Source organism: Thamnophis elegans, chromosome 3, assembly GCF_009769535.1.
Source record: "Thamnophis elegans isolate rThaEle1 chromosome 3, rThaEle1.pri, whole genome shotgun sequence".
In the NCBI taxonomy this organism is placed as follows: Eukaryota; Metazoa; Chordata; class Lepidosauria; order Squamata; family Colubridae; genus Thamnophis; species Thamnophis elegans.
Window position 1 is genome coordinate 114,472,975 of NC_045543.1, and position 21,122 is coordinate 114,494,096.

Below are 21,122 nucleotides of genomic sequence, written 5' to 3' on the forward strand. Positions count from 1 at the left end.
AAACATGGGGCCATCCTACAACCAGCATCATCTAGCTCAGGAGTGTCATACTCAAGGCCCTGGGGCCGGATTTGGCCCGCGGGGTGCTTAGATCTGGCCCATGGGGCTGCTCTGGAAACAGCAAAGGACTGGCCCACGGTTCCTCTGCTCCGTTTTCACTGGCAGAGGGTTGCAGGACGCCATTTCAGCCGAAAACGGAGCTTGCAGAGCACTTGGGCCACCAGATGCTCTCAACACAAGTGACGTCGAGTTGGCCACGCCTCCCAAAGTCAAACACAACCCTAATGCAGCCCTCAATGAAATCGAGTTCGACACCCCTGGTCTAGCCAGAGAAATGAGGGCAGCTAGGCCTGCTACACTGAACTCGACCCATCAACAGCAAGAATATTAACAAGCCAAAATTTGCCTGGTCCCAGATGGTAGAAGTAATACTAGTTTATAACCTGTCACAAAGTTATGTCCACATTTATTTATTTAAAATGAATTGAAGAGATATTGCTTTCAAAAGCTTTCTCTGACTTCCTTTTTTTCTTTACAGCATCATTTTAAAAGAAACTGACAGAAAAGAAACTAATTAACAGGCAAATCTGTGAATCAGTGGTGGGTTGCAGGCGGTACGCCCTGGTACGGGCGTACCGGAGCCTGCCCAGAGCACCGGATACTGTTCCGGTACGGTGCTCCAGAAGGCCCACCCACCCGCCCGAGCTCCTTACCTGTCTTTTAAGGCTTCTGCACTTGCCACGTACAGCACCTGTGTGATGCTCCGTGGAGCAGCTGGTGCGTCGCGGAGGCTTGCAGAGGTGCTAAGACACATGTGCATGTTGCGTGTGTGCGCGAGCGCTGTGCGCGTCCATGTGGACGCCACCGGGCCCGTTCCAACCGTACCGGCTGGAATGGGATCCGGAACCCACCACTGCTGTGAATATATCAAAATGTGAGGAGAGCAAAAAGATAGATATCACACATCAAAGAAGCTAGAAAATTCTGTTTAGCTTGTGATGAAGAACTGGCCAATTATTAATTATATGTTGCCACAAGATGACAATGTCATCCTGGTCAGTATTAAACAGGCCTTCTCTTAGGCGGCGCTTGTACTCTGGTGTACCATTATACAATAAAAAGGTACTTAAGATTTAGTTGGGATTCAAGGCTGAATTCTAATTCAGATCTAGAATGCAAAAGTATCTAGCTTGTTGGCTTCCACAAGTTCCATTCATTTTCTCTAGTCTTGCCCCTCTTGGGGGACATTTCTCCTTAGTTTTCAACTGTTTCCTATAATACCAGTTGTCGAATGAGGTCAAATTCATGAGGGGGTACAAGAACAGTGTAGGAAGACTCCATCACCAGTTCCCTATGTTCTCATCTGAGTTTGAGAGACACTATCCTTTCTTAATATACATAATGGAAATCAAACTGAAAATCAAGGAAAATGGAAGCATATGATTACTCTGGAAGCAGAGCAACTATCCCCATTGGTATGTCTCTCATACGAAATCAGACAACCTGGTTCCTCCGTCGTCTTCTTAATAGCTGGAAACATTTCAGACCAGCATTTTTTCCTAACCACATTTGAAAAACCTCAAAATTAATTTGGCACCTTCCGTATGTTCCTATTTCCACATTCCAGTTAACAGAACAGTCTCTTTAGAGTGCAAGGAAGCATTAGGATACATCCCATCCAGTCTCCTGTTTCTTGCTTCCAACTGACATTCCAAATTCAAGACTCCCCAGCGATCACACAAGCTATTTGGGGTTCCTTCCTATTTATTTTTATGACTCTTGAAATTGACAAAATATATACCTTTGAATATCGAGAAATACCAAATGTATACCAAAACCAAATACACATCATGCTGATTTGTTTCCAAATTCATAAATCCCTCTTGAGCTTTTTTCATATAGACTTAATTCCTCTTTCAATCTTTGGATGGTTGTGTCTTATTCAATCTTGAGCCCTCTATCAAAGGCCTGGAGTTTGATGGTTCTGTGAAGTATCTTAACTGTTTCTTACACTGCACACTTTTGGGCAGAAAACTCTGGTGTTGATTCTGGGATCTGTTGGAGCCGTTCGCCTAGCTTAGGAGCCCCAGTCCCAAATATTTATACCAATACTGAGATCATTTTGGTCTTTTCTTTTCACATTCTCTCTAATTCCTCCTTCAGTCCCTGGTACTTTTCCAGCTTTTAGATGTATTCCGCTGTCACTTGGTCCTGCTACATTTATCGCTATTGCCATCTTCCACTCCTTATCTACTATCACAATGTTTGGTTGATTGGTCAGTACCTGCCTAATAGGACATATAGAATTCCATCACATGCTAGACAAAATACAGTACCCTAAAAGTGTAGACAAATTAAATCAGTAAGCGTTTTTAATCTGAACTTCCACAATAACTCTGATAAAAATCCTAAAGCAAAAGTCACTGATCAAAAGGAGACATAAAATCCAGAACTTATTCATAGAACTCATTTACCTGAGTGACAGGATGATGTTTCTCCACCACAACAGAATTCATGGGAGGCGAAACACCCAAGACATCTAAGTTACTGCAAATACGATTCTTTCCTGAAAAATCTGAACGACCGGTGATTTTCGCAGTGACTGTCCTTCCAGGCTTTTGTTGAGCAGATGTCACCACCCTCGTCATGGGCTGTGGCAATCGAAATAAAAATCCCCATTATATAAGAAACACATTGCACTTCTCAGAGCAGTTTTAAATTATCAGCTAGACTTCTTAATATTATTTTTCCTTACCTTTGGCTAGGAAAAACTGAATATATAAGTTTTTGGTTCCTGGTTCATTAAATACTAACAGCATATTCTTACAACAATGGGGCATATTCTTTCTATTAGTCTTGATAATTGGAAATACAGTCCTATTTGTAGATTATGGATTTGTATCATGACATAAGCATTTCTTCAGAAAAGGTGACTAGAAGATTCCATTGTAGCCCACTAGCTTTACTTCTAGGTAAACAAAAAACCCTAATTACTAGAGCTACTAGAATTTTTGAAATTTTTTGAGCTAGAAAGGAAACCCTGGGGACATTAGCCTTATGAAAGCTTCTGGTGCCCTCTTCACCAAAAGTAAATATTTCAGAGGCATTCACACCTTCAGGGTCCTTTTCCTTATCATATTTTGCAGCAGTTCATTGATCTCATTTCTTGTCTAGAATTTCACTTTCGAGAGATTCCTAATATTTCATTGAAAGGGCAGCACCGATTAACTGATAATACAAGGAAGCTGTTATCGAGTCAACACCAGTGATTCAACAACAGGCATTTTTGTCTTCCCCTATTGCAAGAACTGACTGTTATAAGAAAATGGACATATAGGTTAATCCTTCACCCATGATCATTCATTCAGAGACTGAAGCTAAGATGGCACTGAGCAAAATGGTGGTTAGTTCCAGCAATCCCAGCACCCCCCTTGTGTGACCACAATTTGGAGCTTAGCAGTTGATTTGGACTTATAGCCAATTGCTTTGCATTGCAATCATGTAATGTAATCACTATGTGCAACCTTCTCTGCCAGCTTCTCAGAAAATCAATAGGCAGGCTGGCAGGGAAAGTCAAAAGTCCCTGGGGTAAGCCTCTTCCGCCAGTACATCTTCTTCTCTTCTCTGCTTTCATGCTGCACTGGCCATTCACTCATACCCCACACTCACTTCCTAACCTGTGTTGCACTTTCCCCAAACCATGTCACACATTTGTGTAACCTTGATTTGCTCAACAATCCCATGCATCCTTCCCAACCCATACTACACCCTGGCACATTCTTCCCACACCCATCTTTACCTTCTCCATCTGGCAACAGCCATGAACCTGCCTGCCTGGGATTTGCAACTTCCTGCTGGCTTCCCCAATGACTTTGGTTGTGGAAAGCCGACAGGAAGTTGCCTTGCCAACCATGGCATTCACTTAACCACAACAACCAGGACTTTGCTTAGAGATAGCTAAGAGATGCAGTTGCCCATTATGACTGCGTTGCTTAGCAATGGAAATTCCTGTCCCAACTGCTGTCATATGCCGAGGACCACATGAATGGTCGCTTAATATTTTCACACGCTTGAATCGATCCTCAACTTTGATTGAAAAATGAATTATAACATTTTAATTAAACTTGTAGCTTCCAGAAACAGTTCGTGACTTCTATAGAAAAATTTCCCATTAATTGTGTGGAGAAGAAAAATACCGTGTTTCCCAAAAAATAAGATAGGGTCTTTTTTTCCTGACCCGCTTGGCCTTATTTTCCAGGAGGTCTTATTATTTTTGAGGTGCAAGAGGCAGTGAGCGTGGTCACCTCATGGCTGCTGCGTTGCAATATTTTCAGGGAGGGCTTATTTTTGGAGGCCTTATTTTAGTGCATGTGCTCAAAAGCCCAATTGTGGCCGAGGTGCTCAAAAGCCCAATTAAGAGCCGAGGTGGCGCAGTGGTTAAATGCAGCACTGCAGGCTACTGCTAGATCAGCAGTTCAGCGGTTCAAATCTCACCGGCTCAGGGTTGACTCAGCCTTCCATTCTTCCGAGGTGGGTAAAATGAGGACCCGGATTGTTGGGGGCAATATGCTGACTCTGTGTAAACCGCTTAGAGAGGGCTGAAAGCCCTATGAAGCGGTATATAAGTCTACTGCTATTGCTATTATCCTGGGGAGGTCTTATTTTCAGGGAAACAAGGTGGTTAAAAAAATAAAGTAATGTTGTTGGGGGTTTTTTATTACCAGTTTTGCAATGCACTTTGCGCCTGATCCTGTCGCAGCACCGCAGGTTATTGCAGCAGCAGAGTCTAATCTGGTTTGGGATGTTACAGCATGGCCTTGGTGAGAAGAAAACTGCAAAACAGCAGGAAGAAAATTGCAATAGTCTGATTTAGATGAAATACATATCACCCGTTTCCTAATTCAAAATATTAATATCAACATATTGTCTTGATTCTCAGGCCCAATAGCTCTGTAATGTTGATTTATTTATTAAACTGCCCTAAGATTCAGTTAAATGGAATTGAAATCAGCTACTGATCAAGGTTAGTGTTAAATGAACGCTTACCAGATCTTCTGCAGGAGCAGACCCAGCTATCGTTGGAGCAAAATGAGGTGGTGGTTGTGGCAGTGAGGACATTGATGGCATAGGCTGAAATGAAGAAAATTTTGCTGTAGGTCCACCAGTGCCAGCACCAGATTCTGCTCTTTTTTCTGGTAGATCAACTACTATAAACAAATTAACAAACATTCAGAACTTAACAAAATAACAAAGGGATAAATATTGCTAATACTGAGATAGTATATATCTATTTTTGTTATCTAACTATAAGTAAAGGTTCTCCTTGCACATATCTGTTTTTCCCGACTCTAGGGGGCGGTGCTCATCTCCGTTTCAAAGCTGAAGAGCCAACACTGTTTGAAGATGTCTCTCTGGTGATGTGGCCGGCATGACTAAAGGCTGAAGGCGCACAGAACGCTGTATATAACTATGTATCTATATAATTTTGCAAACAAAACTGAAAAGTGCAGAATTGTATAACATTTTTAAAAGCTGTATAATTTTTACTTCCCGATACAGAGACTTACAGAAATTATCAGGCCTATTTGTTGCCATCTTAATTTAAAAATATCCCTACAATATTTATTCAGTATGGTATAGTGGCTGTTTTAAAATTATATGTACTTGATAGTTTATTCAGATAGGTTCTAAGGTTTAATAGGTAACCTTACTAGGTCTTTGCCAAGAAAGACCATAATCTAAATTCAATATAGGGGAATAAGATATAATAAGAGTTACCCTGTGGTGTGTGTGTGTGTGTGTATTATTCCCTGATCCAAAATAGTTGGAAGCTAATCAAGTCCAAATAGATTTTAAATGCATATTTAAATTGAAAAACTCATTTTCCTACCATCTATGTTGAGGGGTTTGGGCACAAATTATAAAGACATTTTAATTTACCCTGTAGACTGGATGTTAGATAAAGCAATATTTGTGTGTATTTATGTGTTGCATTTCTCCCTCCCTTTTATCATTATGTTTTTAATTTTGCTATTTTTGATGCACAATATGTTCTTCACACAAACAAATATACACAATTTTAAAGGAACAACTGTTGGGACAGGAGGGAACTGATTTGGCCTAAAAACAGGAGACATACACATAATGAGTAGTCAGTATAAAAAATACTATCGTTTTGTTTCATGGAGAAGTGGATAAGATTTAAGGTTCTATGCAACATCTTTCCAGATTAAGATAAATTTGAGATTAAAACGAAAAGGAAGCGCTACTCAATAGATATTTATTGAAAGATCAAGGAATGGCTATTCCTAAGAATGAAAAACTATTGTGCAGGAAGGAATGTAAAGACATAAATAACATACATGTTTTATAAAGGTGCCATCCAACTTATGGCAGTACAGGTAGTCCTTGACTTTTGACCACAATTCACCCCAAAATTTATGTTAAGTGAGACATTTGTTAAGTGAGTTTTGCCCCATTTTACAATCTTTCTTGCCACAGTTTTTAAATAAATCACTGCAGTTGTTAAGTTAATAGCAAGTTTGTTAAGTGAATCTGGCTTCCCCATTGACTTTGCTTGTCAGAAGGTTGCAAACATTGAACATATTTATGACACTGCAAATGTTATAAGTTCAAACCAGTAGCCAAGCATACGAATTTTGATCACATGACCATTGGATGCTGCAATGGTCCTAAGTGTGACAAATGATCAGAAGTTCCTTTTTTCAGTGTTGTAAGTCAAGGATTATCTGTATTAAGACAATAAACTATCAAAAGTAAAATTGGCTTACAGCATTGCCAAATTAATATTAGCAAACATTAAAATTGCAAAATTACAACGTGGAATGTTGTAAGCAGGCCAAAAACTGTGTATGAATTGGACAGCCCTATAAATTTGTTCAATAGATAAATAAATAATAAAATAGATTTAGGACAAAATACATAGTCCGATCTTAATGTTTCATGCAAATCAGCCAAGCTTCCAGAGGATTATTTCCTCAAAAAGCTTCACTTTATTCCATGCTCCAGCAATTAGAAATCCAGAGTTAAACTATATGTAGCAATATTAGCATTTTACTCCCATGGGGTCCTTTGAAATTTATGGAGAGGAAGATAATCTTCTCTCCAAGTTTTGTCTACAAAGTGTCATTTTCTCACAAGGAGGACGTTTGGTGGGAACAACTGTCTCTCTTATGGTATTTCTTATTCTTCTGGCATTAACTATGGCATACATACAAAGACACAGTAAAGTATGGGGCTGCTATCAGGGGTAGGAATGAAAATTTTTAGCAACCGGTTCTCTGCCCAGTTACTGAGTGGGCATGGTCATGGGGGCATGGCCTACTCGGACTCCTGCACCATGGCGGCAGGCATTTTCGCCCTCCCAGGGCTCTGGAGGCTTTCCTCGAACCTTCGGGAGGGTGAAAATAGTCTCCCCTCGGCTCCTGAGGCCCTCTAGAGGCTGGAAACAGTCCTGTTTCTGGACCTACTGGGAGGCCAGTTTTTTTAACCTCCTAGAGCCTCCACGTGGGCCCTGCACGTACCTGGCATGATGAACAGGCCGCGTGGAGACCCCTGGGAGAGGTGGAGTGAGGTGGGCAGGGCCAGCCAGTCCTTCAAACTACAGGTTCGGCAAACCAGATGCAAAATTAGCATCTGGTTTGCCCGAACCAGTCCAAAATGGCTGAATCCCACCCCTGGCTACTATCATTAATGAGCAGCCTTGAGGCATAGTTTTAATGAAAGCAGGAGTGTCCTTGGTTTGTGACTGTTTGTTTAACAGTCATGACAGCCTCAGAAAAAGTGATTTATGACCTGTCTCCAAAATTGCAACCATTGCAACACCACGGCAATCTCATGATGGTTGGCACTTCTGAGGGCTGCAATGTCTTATGTGACTGTGAATTGACAAGCAAATCAGTTGGGGGAGCGGGATTTGCTAACAACTGTGTGATCCACTTAATGATCACGTGATTCCGGTCACCTGGTGATTTGTTTAACTATCACATAGCTTAGTGACAAAAATTCAGTCCCAGTTGTGGTCTTTAAGCTGAAGACTATATACAGAATATATACACACACCACACACACGTGGTATTCTTGCCATTGAATGTTATAAAGTATTGGAGTGCCACCCTGTGGTCAATTAATTATTTCAGGTTTTAAAAAAAGCCTTCCCTTAGGAAGAGAAATAAAAAAGGAAAGCACTGATTCACATTATGGGCTCCAATATAAGCCATTCTGAGCCTGCGGCTGAGTGGGATCAAGCTCAGGGAGGGAAGTGAGTACCCCCAAATTCCCCATCCACCTTTTGCCACCCCCAGCCTCTTTGGCCAACCTGCATTCTGCCTTGCAGGCAGCAAGCAGCACCCAAACTATGTGGCTCTGCGGCTGCTTGCCACACATCCCAGGAAGCTGCAACTGCCTTAGCTCAGTCCCAGTTACCCTGGCTGCCCCCACACTCTAAGACCCCTGCATTCCACCAGCCCAGCTGACCTTCACCATTTTCTTGCTCCTGCTGCTGACGAAACCTGCTCAATCCGGCTGACGGGCCAGGCTGAAGCTGACTTCGCAGTGCAAAAAAGAGAAGCTAAAAGGAGCCTGCCCTTCAGTGCTTTTTTTTGCTATCCTATACTTTAAGACCCCTGCAGCCCTGCATTCCATCAGCCCAGCTGACCTTCACCGTCTCCTTGCTCCTGCTGCTGAAATATGCTTGATCTAACTGATGGGACAGGCTGAAGCTGATTTCGTGCTGCAAAAAATAAAATAAAAGCTAAAATCAGCATAGGAGCTTCAGTGCACCAAAACGCTTTTTTTGCCACCCTTCACTCCAAAGATCCCTGCAGTCCTGCGTTCCATCAACCTAGCTGACCTTCATCATTTACTTGCTCCTGCTGCTGACGAAACATGCTCGGTCTGTTTGATGGGCCAGGAGTATGCTGATTTCTCACTGCAAAAAAGAAAAGTGACAAGCAGCCTATCAGCCTCAGTGCACCAAAACACTTTTTTTGCCACCCTTCACTCCAAGTTCCCTGCAGCTTTGCGTTCCATCAACCTAGCTGACCTTCACCGACTACTTGCTCCTGCTCCTGCTCCTGAAATATGCTTGATCTAACTGATGGGACAGGATGAAGAGGATTTCTCACTGGAAAAAATAAAATAAAAGCTAAAACCAGTGTAAGAGTTTCAGTGCACCAAAACACCTTTTTTTTGCCACCTTTCACTCCAAAATCTCTGCAGCCATGCGTTCCATCAACCTAGCTGACCTTCACCGATTACTTGCTCCTGCTCCTGCAATATGCTTGATCTAACTGATGGGGCAGGCTGAAGAGGATTTCTCACTGCAAAAAATAAAATCAAAGTTAAAACCAGTGTAGGAGTTTCAGTGCAATAAAAGATGTTTTTGTTACCCTTCACTGACGGGCCAGGCTGAAGGTGACTTCGCACGGCAAAAAAGAAGCCTGAGCCTCAGTGCTTTTTTGCCATCCTACACTTTTAAGATCCCTGCAGCTCTGCATTCCATCAACCTAGCTGACCTTCACCGTTTACTTTCTCCTGCTGCTGACGAAACACGCTCGGTCTGTTTGATGGGACAGGATGAAGCTGATTTCTCACTGCAAAAAGTAAAAGAAAAGCTAAAGCCAGCCTAGGAGCTTCAGTGCAACAAAACACTTTTCTGCCATCCTTCACTCCAAGATCCTTGCAGCCCTGCGGTCCATCAACCTAGCTGACCTTCACCGTCTACTTTCTCCTGCTGCTGACGAAACACGCTCGGTCTGTTTGATGGGATAGGATGAAGCTGATTTCTCACTGCAAAAAGTAAAAGAAAAGCTAAAGCTAGCCTAGGAGCTTCAGTGCACTTAAAAACATTTTTGCCACCCTTCACTCCAAGATCCCTGCATCCCATCAATCCAGCTGACCTTCCCCGTCTCCTTGCTCCTGCTGCTGAAATATGCTTGATTTAACTGATGGGCCAGGCAGGAACGGATTTCGCACTGCAAAAAATAAAATAAAAGCTACAACCGACCTAGGAGCTTCAGTGCACCAAAACACTTTTTTGCCATCCTTTACTCCAAAGATCCCTGCAGCCCTGTTTTTCCCTCAACCTAGCTGACCTTCATCATTTACTTGCTCCTGCTGCTGACGAAACATGCTCGGTTTGTTTGACGGGCCAGGAGTATGCTGATTTCTCACTGCAACAAGTAAAAGAAAAGCTAAAACCAACCCAGGAACCTCACTTATACCAAAATACTTTTTCCAATATTCTACACTCCAAGATTCCTGCAGCCCTGTGTTCCACCAACCCACGGACCTTCACCGTTTACTTGTTCCTGCTGCTGACGAAATATGCTCGATCTGGTTGATGGGCCTGAATGAAGTTTAAAAAAAAGTTAAAAGCAGCCTGTGAAGCTCAGTGCACCAAAGTGCTTTTTTGCCACCCTGCACTTGAAGACCCCTGAGTTTCATCAGCCCAGCTGACCGTCACTGTCTACTTGCTCCTGCTGCTGACGAAACGTGCTGGATCTGGTTGATAGGCCAGGCTGAAGCTGACTTCGCACTGCAAAAAATAAAATAAAAGCTAAAAGCAGCCCCTGAGCCTCAGTGCACCAAAGCGGTTTTTTTGCCATCCTACACTTTAACACCCCTGCAGCCCTTCATCCCATCAGTCCGGCTGACCTTCACTGTTTACTTGCTCCTGCTGCTGACGAAATATGCTTGATCTAACTGATGGGCCAGGCTGACTTCCAACTGCAAAAAATAAAATAAAAGCTAAAAGCAACCTGAGCCTCAGTGCACCAAAACAGTCTTTTCACCATGCTGGACCTGGTTGCTGGGCCAGGTGGGGGCTGGTTTCACATTTCAAAACATGTGGGGGGGAGGTAAAAGCACCCCTTAAGCCACAGTGCGTGAAGTGTTCAGTTCTTGAAGGAGAAAGTCAGAAAGTATTTAGAATTATGCTGACAGCATAATAAACTCGGTCACAAATCTATGTAAAAAAATTCAGTATACTGTATATACTCGAGTATAAGCCTAGTTTTTCAGCCCACTTTTTGGGCTGAAAAAAGCCGCCTCGGCTTATACTCGAGTCAGTGAAAAATTTGCCCGAAATGGAGGAGAAAAAGGGGCGGGGCCATGCCGCTGGGTGACACTCGTGAATGGCCCAGTGCCCCTGTGAGTTTCCCCTCCCTCTGTGTCAGTTTGCCGCGCAGCGCGCACTGCACCATCCCCCCTCCTCACGTTCTAATGTAATGCAGGGCTGTCTTACGATTCCCCTTCCTCCCCCTCCTGCCGCTCTGCAACGATGTCCCACCTCCTCCTTGTTATGGCAAGCAGCCACATAGCGATGTCCCACCTCCTCTGGTACAGTGATCCAATGATAGGAATCACTGTGCCGTGTGTCATAGGAGGTGGGACATCGCTCCCGCGGCTGCACGGGACATCATCATCACAGCGGGACATCAGCATCATGAGGTGAGTGAAGTATTTCATTGAATACACCGCTAGTTTACTGTTTTTCTTTGAAATAAATATTCAAAAACATTATTGGTATCTATTTTTATTTTTGAAATTTACCGGTAGCTGCTGCATTTCCCACCCTAGGCTTATACTCGAGTCAATAACTTTTCCAGGTTTTTGTGGTAAAATTAGGTGCCTCGGCTTATATTCGGGTCGGCCTATACTCGAGTATATACGGTAATTGAAAAGTATGTAATTCCTCTGAAACTGAGGGAAAAACACTTTTTTTTTCTTTCAAGGAAGCAAAAGGTGATAAAATGGTTTAAAAAGGGGGACAAAGTATTGATTTGGTCTCTCATTATTTGTGGAAGTTATAATTCTCTACAGATAGATCCCATGAAAATTTTAAAATCCATTTATTTCTAGCACAAAAGTGAAACTTAGAATATACCTTACATATTTCTATTTCCTTCACTGGCCTCTTAACCCCAAGGCATCACTGTTAATCCTCCATAAAAGTACAGTATGGTTAGAAAACCTGAAAAATTTACATCAGTTCAGTTTTTTCAACTTGCTGAGGAATTCTGGGCACTGTTGTCCTATCACATCTACCACATTAGGGAAATCAGCAGAGATTACTCGTTGACATAAGACCAGCATGCTAACAACCTTTCATTCCCCTCATAATACGAACCCTGGTCAAGTTTGAAATCTTTGCTCTGAAACATGCTCATTGCCTCTAAATTCAGTGCACAGACACCCCGCATGAAAGCCTTCTTCATGACATCTTCATAATCTTGTCTCTGGTTCTGCAATTCAATAATTTCAGATCTGGCCTCCTCAAGTGAACTAGTTACCTAAACCAAGAAATAAAAACATTTAATTAATGACAATTACCTAGCATATTTGATAAAAGTTTGAGAGGAGGGAAAATTGCAGTTAATTGGGTCTCCTTTACATAAAAGAAAGAAGTAAAATGGAATCAGAACTGAGTTACAATAATTTTTTGTTTCTTGACTGCTGTAAGGGAAGGGAACAATATTCTATGTTTTTTTTTTAAAAAAAAGATGAGACAGTACCAGTATGTATATTACAGAAATGGTGTGACTACAATGGTAAATGGGATGAGTTCAAGCAGAATGGCTCCTTCCCAAAACCGTATACCCTTTCCCACTTGGACATGAGGCTCAGTCTTGCACCCAAAAGAAAACCATAAGTGTAGGCTGTTTACTGTTTTCTTATTTACTTGTCATTTTGCTTTATGGAGCAGATAATCAGAATGTCACCTTTGCCTACTATTTAAATTTTCCTGGAAGTAAATCCTATGGGTCCTTTCTCCTAAAGTCAAATATTGTCAAAACCAGTTTTTGTCTAATTTAAATAACACCCTTGAGTGCTATCATATCAGACTTCTTTCCTCAAGGCTAAACTTTCTCAAATATTCAAAGTTCCTTACCGTTTGAAGTTTGGATTCATACTCATTGGTGAGTGCAGCACGCATAGCTTCCACACTTGACTGAACAGCCTTTTCCATGGTTTCTTTACATTTTGTATTAAAGCTGGATCGCCAAATCACCCAGACTTTCCTCAACAAGCCTAATTTATACAGCTGATCAGCCAGTCTGTTTGCGCACAACTGGAAAGGAATGTCAGCAAAGCAGGTCTGAGTTTCACCACACTTTATTTAACTCTTCCCAAAACAGGACTCTACCTGTACTATAGTTGTACCATACCAGAATTTGATAAAAAGTATGAAATATATACTGCAGTAACTGTAAAGCACTTTTATACTGTATAAACCTTAATACAATTATAAACAAACCCTAACTTTCAGCATGAAATCAAACAAAAGGTTGAATTGACATTGGACATGTTAAAATTCAGATTTTATGCTTTGTTGGCATTATAAACCAAAAGGGATGAATAATGTTGTAACATTTTTTATGTTGATGGGATGATTGTAAAATAATTCTAAACAGCCATAACATGATCCTAAAGCGCAAAACATATTTTTAGACTGAACGCAAATGTAGTTTACTGTGACAAGTTTATTTATAGAAAAGAGGACGAAGGATTTCACATAGAACTATAATATAATCAGTTTTTTAAAATATAGTTTTTCAAATAGGTTTTTTAAAAAAGGTATGGATTAACATGAACAAATCCATATATACCTGTTCTCTGGCCCTTTGTTGGTTCAAAAAATGCTGAAGTCGCCATTTTGTGAATTTTTTCATTAACTCTATCCTGTCCTTTTGTTTCTCAATTGCATGTGTTAGATTTGCAATTACCTGAAAAAAATTAGAAAATGCATAAAGAACATTAACTATGAAATTAATTCGTTTGAACTTGGTCATTAAAATTAAGCACATAGACCAGGGATAGAGAAATATTGCTCTCCAAACAATTACTTGCTGCAAAGGCAGTTCTTAACAGTAACCAACAAGGAAAATGAGAACCATGTAAAGATTCCTCCAGTAAATTAGAACTTGTTACCTCATCCTTTCTTCCTAAGGAAATTTCATATGTATGTAGCAATTCCTTCAAGTTCTCCATCTGATTAGTCAATTGTCTCACATCGGCTGCATGCTTTTCTCTTTCTTGTCTCATCTCTAAGGTATGATGTTCAATAAAATGAAGTTTCCATTTCCTCAGCTCAGTCAAAACATTAGTCTTAAAAGAAGTGAAGGAGTTGTTTAGTAGACAAATAAAGATCAGACTGAGTTTTTAAAGGCTGTCTGAGTTTTTAAAGGCTAAGGACACAAGTGTTTTTTTAGTAAAACATAGAACTGTTTAAAGTGCTGCACTTGAAATGTTGAGTTTCCACAACAGATGTTAATTATCAATGTTATCCTAAGGAATATGCAAGAAACAAAAAAAGGATATATGTCTTCCTCTGGCAACTGGTTTGTGAAGAAAGTATTCAAATAACATTTATTAGGTCCCAAAACAAGATGAATGACAATTAAGTAGCAACATTCTTTAAATGTATTATGCCTGGTTCCAGGCGCTGCACTTTTTAAAGGAGAGAGAAATGGGAAAAGTACAGAGTAACTGTAGCAAGGTAATATATCTTATGAAGAAAGACTGAAGGGCCTAGTATGTTTAACCTTGGAACAAAGCAACTGTAGGGAGATACAACTGAACTCTTTAAATATCTGAAAGGAAGCAGGTGAAAAAGAAACTAAATACATTTTCTGTCTTATTCCAGAATGTTGGGCACAAGTTATGAATTTAAATTATGGGAAGAAAGGTTACAATAGTTACAAAATACTTCTTTACAGTAAGAATAGTAACCACTTACATGAAGGTGGTGGCTCTATTTCATAGTTGCTACACATTACTATATCAAATTCAAAGCAAGGTGAAAGTCAATTAATTAGAAGAAAGATACCGGTATTTTCTGTTTAAGGTATGGACTTACTGTACATATTTATTTAAATTTCTGCTATATTTTGTAGAGTTTCAGGTCGTATATGTAACTGCTAAGCTTTAAGTTACTTTACTTTAAGTTACTTTAATGTAACTTAAAATGAAAGCATTCTAAGCACTTTGAATTCCAAAAGTAACAAGGAAGGGTCAGGGCCTTCTTAGCCACCTGACATCCAAACCATTTAAGAACAGTTTACATTAACAATTTTGCACACAATTGCAATGGATGGAGAAACAGTATGTTGCTTCTCCCTCCTTGTTCTATACCTTGCATAGCCTGGATTATGGTTTTTTTTCCATTTCTTAAAATAATCAGATTGTGATCAGTCATAGCTTTAAATTTAAACATGATTATATTAAGTTTGATTTTTTTAAAGATTTATTTTATATACACACATAACTGTATGTAGGAGATTTCTTTGGGGATATAATATTCCAGGACAAAGACTGAGGAAAATAAGATACAATGAACCAGGTTATCCACGCAGAATTTAACACATAGTACACAAATTACCTACTTTAAGGCTGCCACTCCACAGATCAAGAATGCTCTCTATGTGGGTCACTCTATCATCTGAAAGGCTTATGTCAGTTACGCATGGACCATGAAGATCTCTTTGACTAGATGAGGACCCTGGTGAAGTAGTTTCTTCTGAACGGATTGGGCAAAGTCTTTCCATATCCATATGAGCTGCCTCCTTTACGGACGCTGAAACTTTAAAAACAGAAAACCAACTATGTCTCTAATATTGTATTACTGTACTAGATTTGGTTGGATTTGCAGAGTATAAACTGAAAACAAAAGTGTATAGAAAATCCAATGCTTCTGCAAAACCCCAATGCTATCTTGTAGCATCTTACTGACTTTAAACTACAACAAATTTGCTAATCTTTAATGGGCTAAAGATATCCTTTTTGCTATAACAGACTTTAACACGAATAGCTCCAATTATTTTAAATAACTAACTCTTTTTTTAAAAAAAATGTAATACATTTTAACATCTGGCAGCTTCTGTAAAGAATACACATTTTTTTGTTTTATGTTCTCTCTTTAAAATATATGATTTGTGTTGGATAAGAGAAATGTCTTTAAATTCTACCACAAAGGAGAGCAATAGTAATATGTGTATATTCATCTAATATCAGTATCTAAGGGGCTGCCACAAAGAAGAGGGGGTCAACCTATTCTCCAAAGCATCTGAAGGCAGGACAAGAAGCAATGGATGGAAACTAATCAAGGAGCGAACAGACCTAGAATTAAGGAGAAATTTTCTGACAGTTAAAACAATTAATGAATAGAACAACTTGCCTCCAGAAGCTGTGTGTGCTCCAACACTGGAGGTTTTTAAGAAGAGACTGGACAACCATTTATCTGAAATGGTATAGGGTTTTCTGCCTGAACAGGGTTTGGACTAGAAGATCTCCAAGGTCCCTTCCAATTTTTTGTTATTTACACGTGTGTTATGGAATAGAAAAGCTATATACTGATTCTGATTATGTGGATGGGTGAGCAAATACTTTTGGCAATATAGTATAAGTAATAAGCTTCTTTGGTGTTACTTTTCCTTTCTTTCAAAAAAAAATTGTACTTATTTTTAAAAAATAATATTCATTAGGGAAGCTACTTTTGCATAAAAAGGGTTCCACATACTGTAATAAGTAGTAATAACTGGATAATAATTGTACATATTTACAATTGTACATATTTACAAGTAAATACACCTGAAGACCATAGTGGACTTGATTAAATGAGACAGTATGGTATAACAGATTCAAGTGTATGTGGGTACAAGCAGGTTATAACTATGGGAATTCATGTGTAAAAACCAAAAGAAATCACCGCCAGATTAGGTTTATATATTAAGCTAACATAACTTCTAAGGCTATTCTCTTTCTCATCCTAGTACTTATACCTTCTATCCTTGTTGTTCGACTAGCTGCTGCAAGTTCTGGGGTTCTTCCATGGCACCTCCATTTCACTCCTGCACTTTCATGCCTGTAGTCACTCATTCCTGGCCTCTTTCCTATTTCAGATAAAAAAGACTGGCTATATATAGACAGGCAGAATCAAATACTCAGTTCTGCACTGTTCACGCCATTGATCCGATGTCTTCTGTTTCAATATTAGTGCTAGCAATTGGTAATACCTAACTGGACTACGTCACCTATCAATAAGTACAAAAAAAGAGGAGAGAATCTAGCTATAAAAAGAATTCGACTCTAGGGAAACAAATGCACAGATTTTTATTACTTGCAGTCAGAGTGAAATACAGGCAGGAATAGAAGCAAGAAGTAGAAAGATTGCAATTAGGCAGCAATACTTACATGAGGAAGTGTCTCTTATTTTATCTACTAAGTTTCTATGAAATGGGGATACAAGATTATGTGAGTCATATCTCACATGATTACTCTAAATCAACTAGTCTTTCCTGAATGGAACAGCTTTCTAATAGTATTTTGCAGTTTTATAAAAGCCATTTGAATGAGTACCAGTTTATAGAAAATAACACGGTCACAAGTTTGATGAAGTACTTCAGAAGAAGGTCAAAGCTTTAGGGCAGATTCACTCAAACACAAGTGCTCCTTATTGGAATATCATCACCTCACTGAGAAGCAATACAAAACATACATACATGTGCCACTGCTCCACTGTAGCTATTGTAGCCTTACAAATTTTGAGATTTAGTTAACGATGTTGATTAACACAGAGCAGGAAATTAAATTTGTGCTAAACCATTCAAATGCAAGATTTAACGGCATGGCATACTTTATTCTGATTTTCCCCCATCAAGAAACAGAACTTGTTTTAAATATAATTATCCTTAAATCTAAATTCAAGGGAAGGTTTTTGACTAGTAACTAGAGCCACCTTTCAAAATGCACTACATCTAATCCATAGACTGTTGTTTTATTCAATTTAATTATTTTTGCAGATATCAACTTTGCTATGTGCTCAATCAACTAGAAGTTCTACAATCTATGATTTACCTCATAAAATGAAAAGTACCCAAGAAAATCAGGCAGCAAAACATGATGGCATCCCAATTTTCCAAGCCATTTTTAAAGGTAAAAATGCCCTGAGATGTAAGGGCTTCCTAAAATTAAAAATATAATTAGTTATAATGCAATCTACTTACCTAGCTGGGATATTTTCAAAACTATCATTTTCTACTTTCATTCTTCTTTCAACTTGTCTACATTCCTCCTTTCTATTCTTACAGCTTTTCATGGCCCTTCCTGTGCATACATTTGTGTGGGAGCACAAATGGCATTTTATATTATAAATGCCTGATAAGGGAATATGGCTTTCCTTCTTAGGAACCTAATCGATCACTGATGGATAACACTGTGCCACTCAGAATCATTCACAAACAGAGGGGACACCAAAATCAACAAGCAAATATCATGTATGTTTGAATGTAACAACACACATTTGGTCAATGTATTTTATGGCAGGCTATTTTGCATTCAATCCTACCATTACCAAAAACAAATACACCCCCCCCCCCAAAAAAAAAACCTCCTACAAAAAACACATGTAACAAACATGATGGATATAATGATTTTCTATACTTGGTCCTCTCAAAATATCCATTTTACTACAAAGTCTTTCTGCCTTCCATTTACCATAGGCTGTACAGCTTCATCTAGAGGGTCACCAGGGATGTCAAACTCAAGGCCTGGGGACCGGATCCAGCCCATGGGGTGCTTAGATTTGGCCTGCGGGGCCACCCTGGAAACAGCGAAGGTCCTGCCGGCAGAGCCTCTGCTAGTGGAAACGGAGATCGGGAGGGCCGCACACAGCCCTCCTGAGCTTCATTTTCACTGGCAGATGGTTGCGGGAGGCTGTCAAAGCCAAAAACAGAGCTCAGGAGCCCGTTTTCCCTGGCAAAGCACTCAAGCCACCATAGGCACCTCTGACATGAGTGATGTCGAGCTGGCCACATCCACCCGGGCCACACCTACCTCTCCCCATGAGGTAAAACACAATCCTGATGTGACCCTCAATGAAATCGCATTTGACACCCCTGATCAAAACTTAAGAAGGTTCAGTCCAAACTTCTCTGGACAAGTATTTAACCAACACAGACTGTGCTAGACTCAGCCAGGAGAATGGTAATTAGTCCTCAACATCACCATTAAAGCAGAGAAATATTGTTACCTCTAATACCTGAGAACTCTCCAGAAGATTTCAGAGACGAGGAAACAGATTATTTTTTGGCAGTATTTTGTCATAATAGGCTAGGATTTAAATACGACGTTGATCAGTGCTAGCCTTGCAAAATACTGTTTTTTCTCATTAGTGTCAAGATGTCTTGACACTGTTCTTAGAATACTAAGAATTCTAGAATCTTCCCATTATTTGAATCTCAGCAGTTTCTGCAATATGCTATTAAGAAGCTGCATTTCAACAGCCCTGCTAGTTCCTCATTCAGCACTCTATTCCTAAAGGTTTTATATATGCAGTTATGTGGAACATTATTATTAACCTGACATAATCTGAAGAGTTATTTTCAAAAAATGCAAAAGAAAATATTTTACACATAATCATGTTTTATATTAAGCACCAAAGAAGTGAGAGATGTCTGCAGGTTCAGTAGGTAAAGAGAAGAACTGGGAACAGTGAAAAATTTGGTACAATCTAGGAACTAGGTTTGTGTGGAAATCAAAATACCAAGTTAGGTCTGGAAGAAGATAGGTTTCAATAGGTTCAGTCATGAAAAGTTACAGGTTAACTTTGGGCCATCTGCCTTTTGTTATCCTAGACTCCCCATGGTTTTTTTTTGCTTGGGTGGGGTAAATAGTATCAAAAATTAAATTTCTTGAATAGAAAATGAGATAAAATGTAATATAAGAAGCACCTACTTAGTTATAAGGAGGACTAAGAATTTGAGCTGGTCAAAATTTGTGGCAGCTATGTCCTTTCCTACTTAATACAATCCTTTTTTATACAGTATATTTAGACATGAATTCCCTTGTTCAAAGAACATTTGCTTCCATTAGATACGTAAATGAATGGAGCCCTTTGTCACTAATTTCATACTGCTTCTCTACAGTCAGTCATAACCAATTCTTTGCTTTCCTTTTTAGCTCCAGATTAGGGGACTTGTTTTGGGTGCAGATTGGGATCCCCTAATTATAAATGGACAACTGTAATCACCTTCCTACTATTTTACTAGTGGGCAGAAAAAATATTATTGCCAAATCAAGACTTGTTTTCATAACAGATACCGTATTTATCGGCGTATAACACGCACCGGCGTATAACACGCACCCCCCATTTTAACACAAAAATTTGAGTAAAAATTTTTTTCATTAAAAATAAATGACTTGGAAGCTCGGAACTTAATGTTGGATTAAAATTTATAACATTAGAACATGAATTATAACATTAACTCCTCTTAAAAGGCAAATATGAAATGAAAAAACACCTCTTTGAGCAAAAAAACTTAATCAGAATCACTGCTTTTTGGAAAACCAAAAACCTCTTCCTCATCTTCACTCTCTCCCTCTTTTTTCCCTTCCTTCCCCCTTCCTCTTGCCTATCAACTTCATCCTCTTTGTCTTTCTGCTCTTTCCCTCTCTTCCCCTTTTCTTCCTACCTCCTTCCTTCTCCCTCCCTTCTTCTTTTTCTTCCTTTCTTCTTCCATCTTCCTCCTTCTCCTTCCATTCTTTCTCCTTCCATCCATCTTTTCTCCTTCCATCTTCTCCCCCCCTCCCTTCTTCTTTTCCTCCCCCCTCCCTCCTTCCTTCCTCTCCTTCCCTTTCTCACACACAGGAAGGGGAGGGGGGCTATCTAGTCGCTTTCACAGCATAATTTCTTTATCTAACTTTTAAAAAACAGTGTGCAAATCAAACGAGATTTTCGTAACCTGCGAAGCACCAAGTTATATTATGTTGTTACAAATTCGCAGCTACTCCATTCTTTCTGATAGGGAACTACATTTCCCAAGATGCCTCAGGTCCTCAAAGCGCTGAACGCAGCTTTGCAATTGACTCCAGCGAGGCCTGGCAGCCGCCGGCTGGGGTGGTTGTCAGGGCGATGCGGAGCGGACGCGCCGTTTGTTACTGCTTCCAGCAATCAAGACGGAGAAGGGAAGCGACTGAAACGGACGCTGGCCTCGCTCTCCTGCTGCGGCTTCTGTTTCAGTAGGGAAGAAAACTTCCTTTCGCTTCCCGAATTTGACTGGGTCCCGGGGCTTCTGCCGGGCGGCAGAAGCCCGGGAAGCGAA

General features: G+C 40.0%; 1 protein-coding gene across 13 annotated transcripts in view; it reads right to left on the reverse strand.

Annotated features, from left to right (window-relative positions):
• The window catches only part of POC5 (POC5 centriolar protein), a 31,963-nt gene that overhangs the window by 2,804 nt on the left and 8,037 nt on the right, over positions 1–21,122 (reverse strand). For 3 of the 13 annotated variants that reach the window (XM_032213657.1, XM_032213658.1, XM_032213659.1), the window contains exons 5-24: positions 16,803–16,913; positions 15,408–15,604; positions 13,954–14,130; positions 13,632–13,748; positions 12,914–13,093; positions 12,152–12,314; positions 10,678–10,749; positions 10,481–10,558; positions 10,313–10,369; positions 10,116–10,193; positions 9,921–9,995; positions 9,733–9,810; positions 9,537–9,614; positions 9,267–9,341; positions 9,065–9,145; positions 8,873–8,950; positions 8,678–8,752; positions 5,047–5,207; positions 4,722–4,832; positions 2,475–2,651 (exon numbers count right to left, since the gene is read on the reverse strand). In XM_032213657.1, the coding sequence (XP_032069548.1) occupies positions 2,475–2,651; positions 4,722–4,832; positions 5,047–5,207; positions 8,678–8,752; positions 8,873–8,950; positions 9,065–9,145; positions 9,267–9,341; positions 9,537–9,614; positions 9,733–9,810; positions 9,921–9,995; positions 10,116–10,193; positions 10,313–10,369; positions 10,481–10,558; positions 10,678–10,749; positions 12,152–12,314; positions 12,914–13,093; positions 13,632–13,748; positions 13,954–14,130; positions 15,408–15,604; positions 16,803–16,913 (2,219 nt within the window). The remainder of the gene's footprint in view (positions 1–2,474; positions 2,652–4,721; positions 4,833–5,046; positions 5,208–8,677; positions 8,753–8,872; positions 8,951–9,064; positions 9,146–9,266; positions 9,342–9,536; positions 9,615–9,732; positions 9,811–9,920; positions 9,996–10,115; positions 10,194–10,312; positions 10,370–10,480; positions 10,559–10,677; positions 10,750–12,151; positions 12,315–12,913; positions 13,094–13,631; positions 13,749–13,953; positions 14,131–15,407; positions 15,605–16,802; positions 16,914–21,122) is intronic. The other 10 variants (XR_004255003.1, XM_032213660.1, XR_004255004.1 and 7 more) reach the window with 10 other exon arrangements.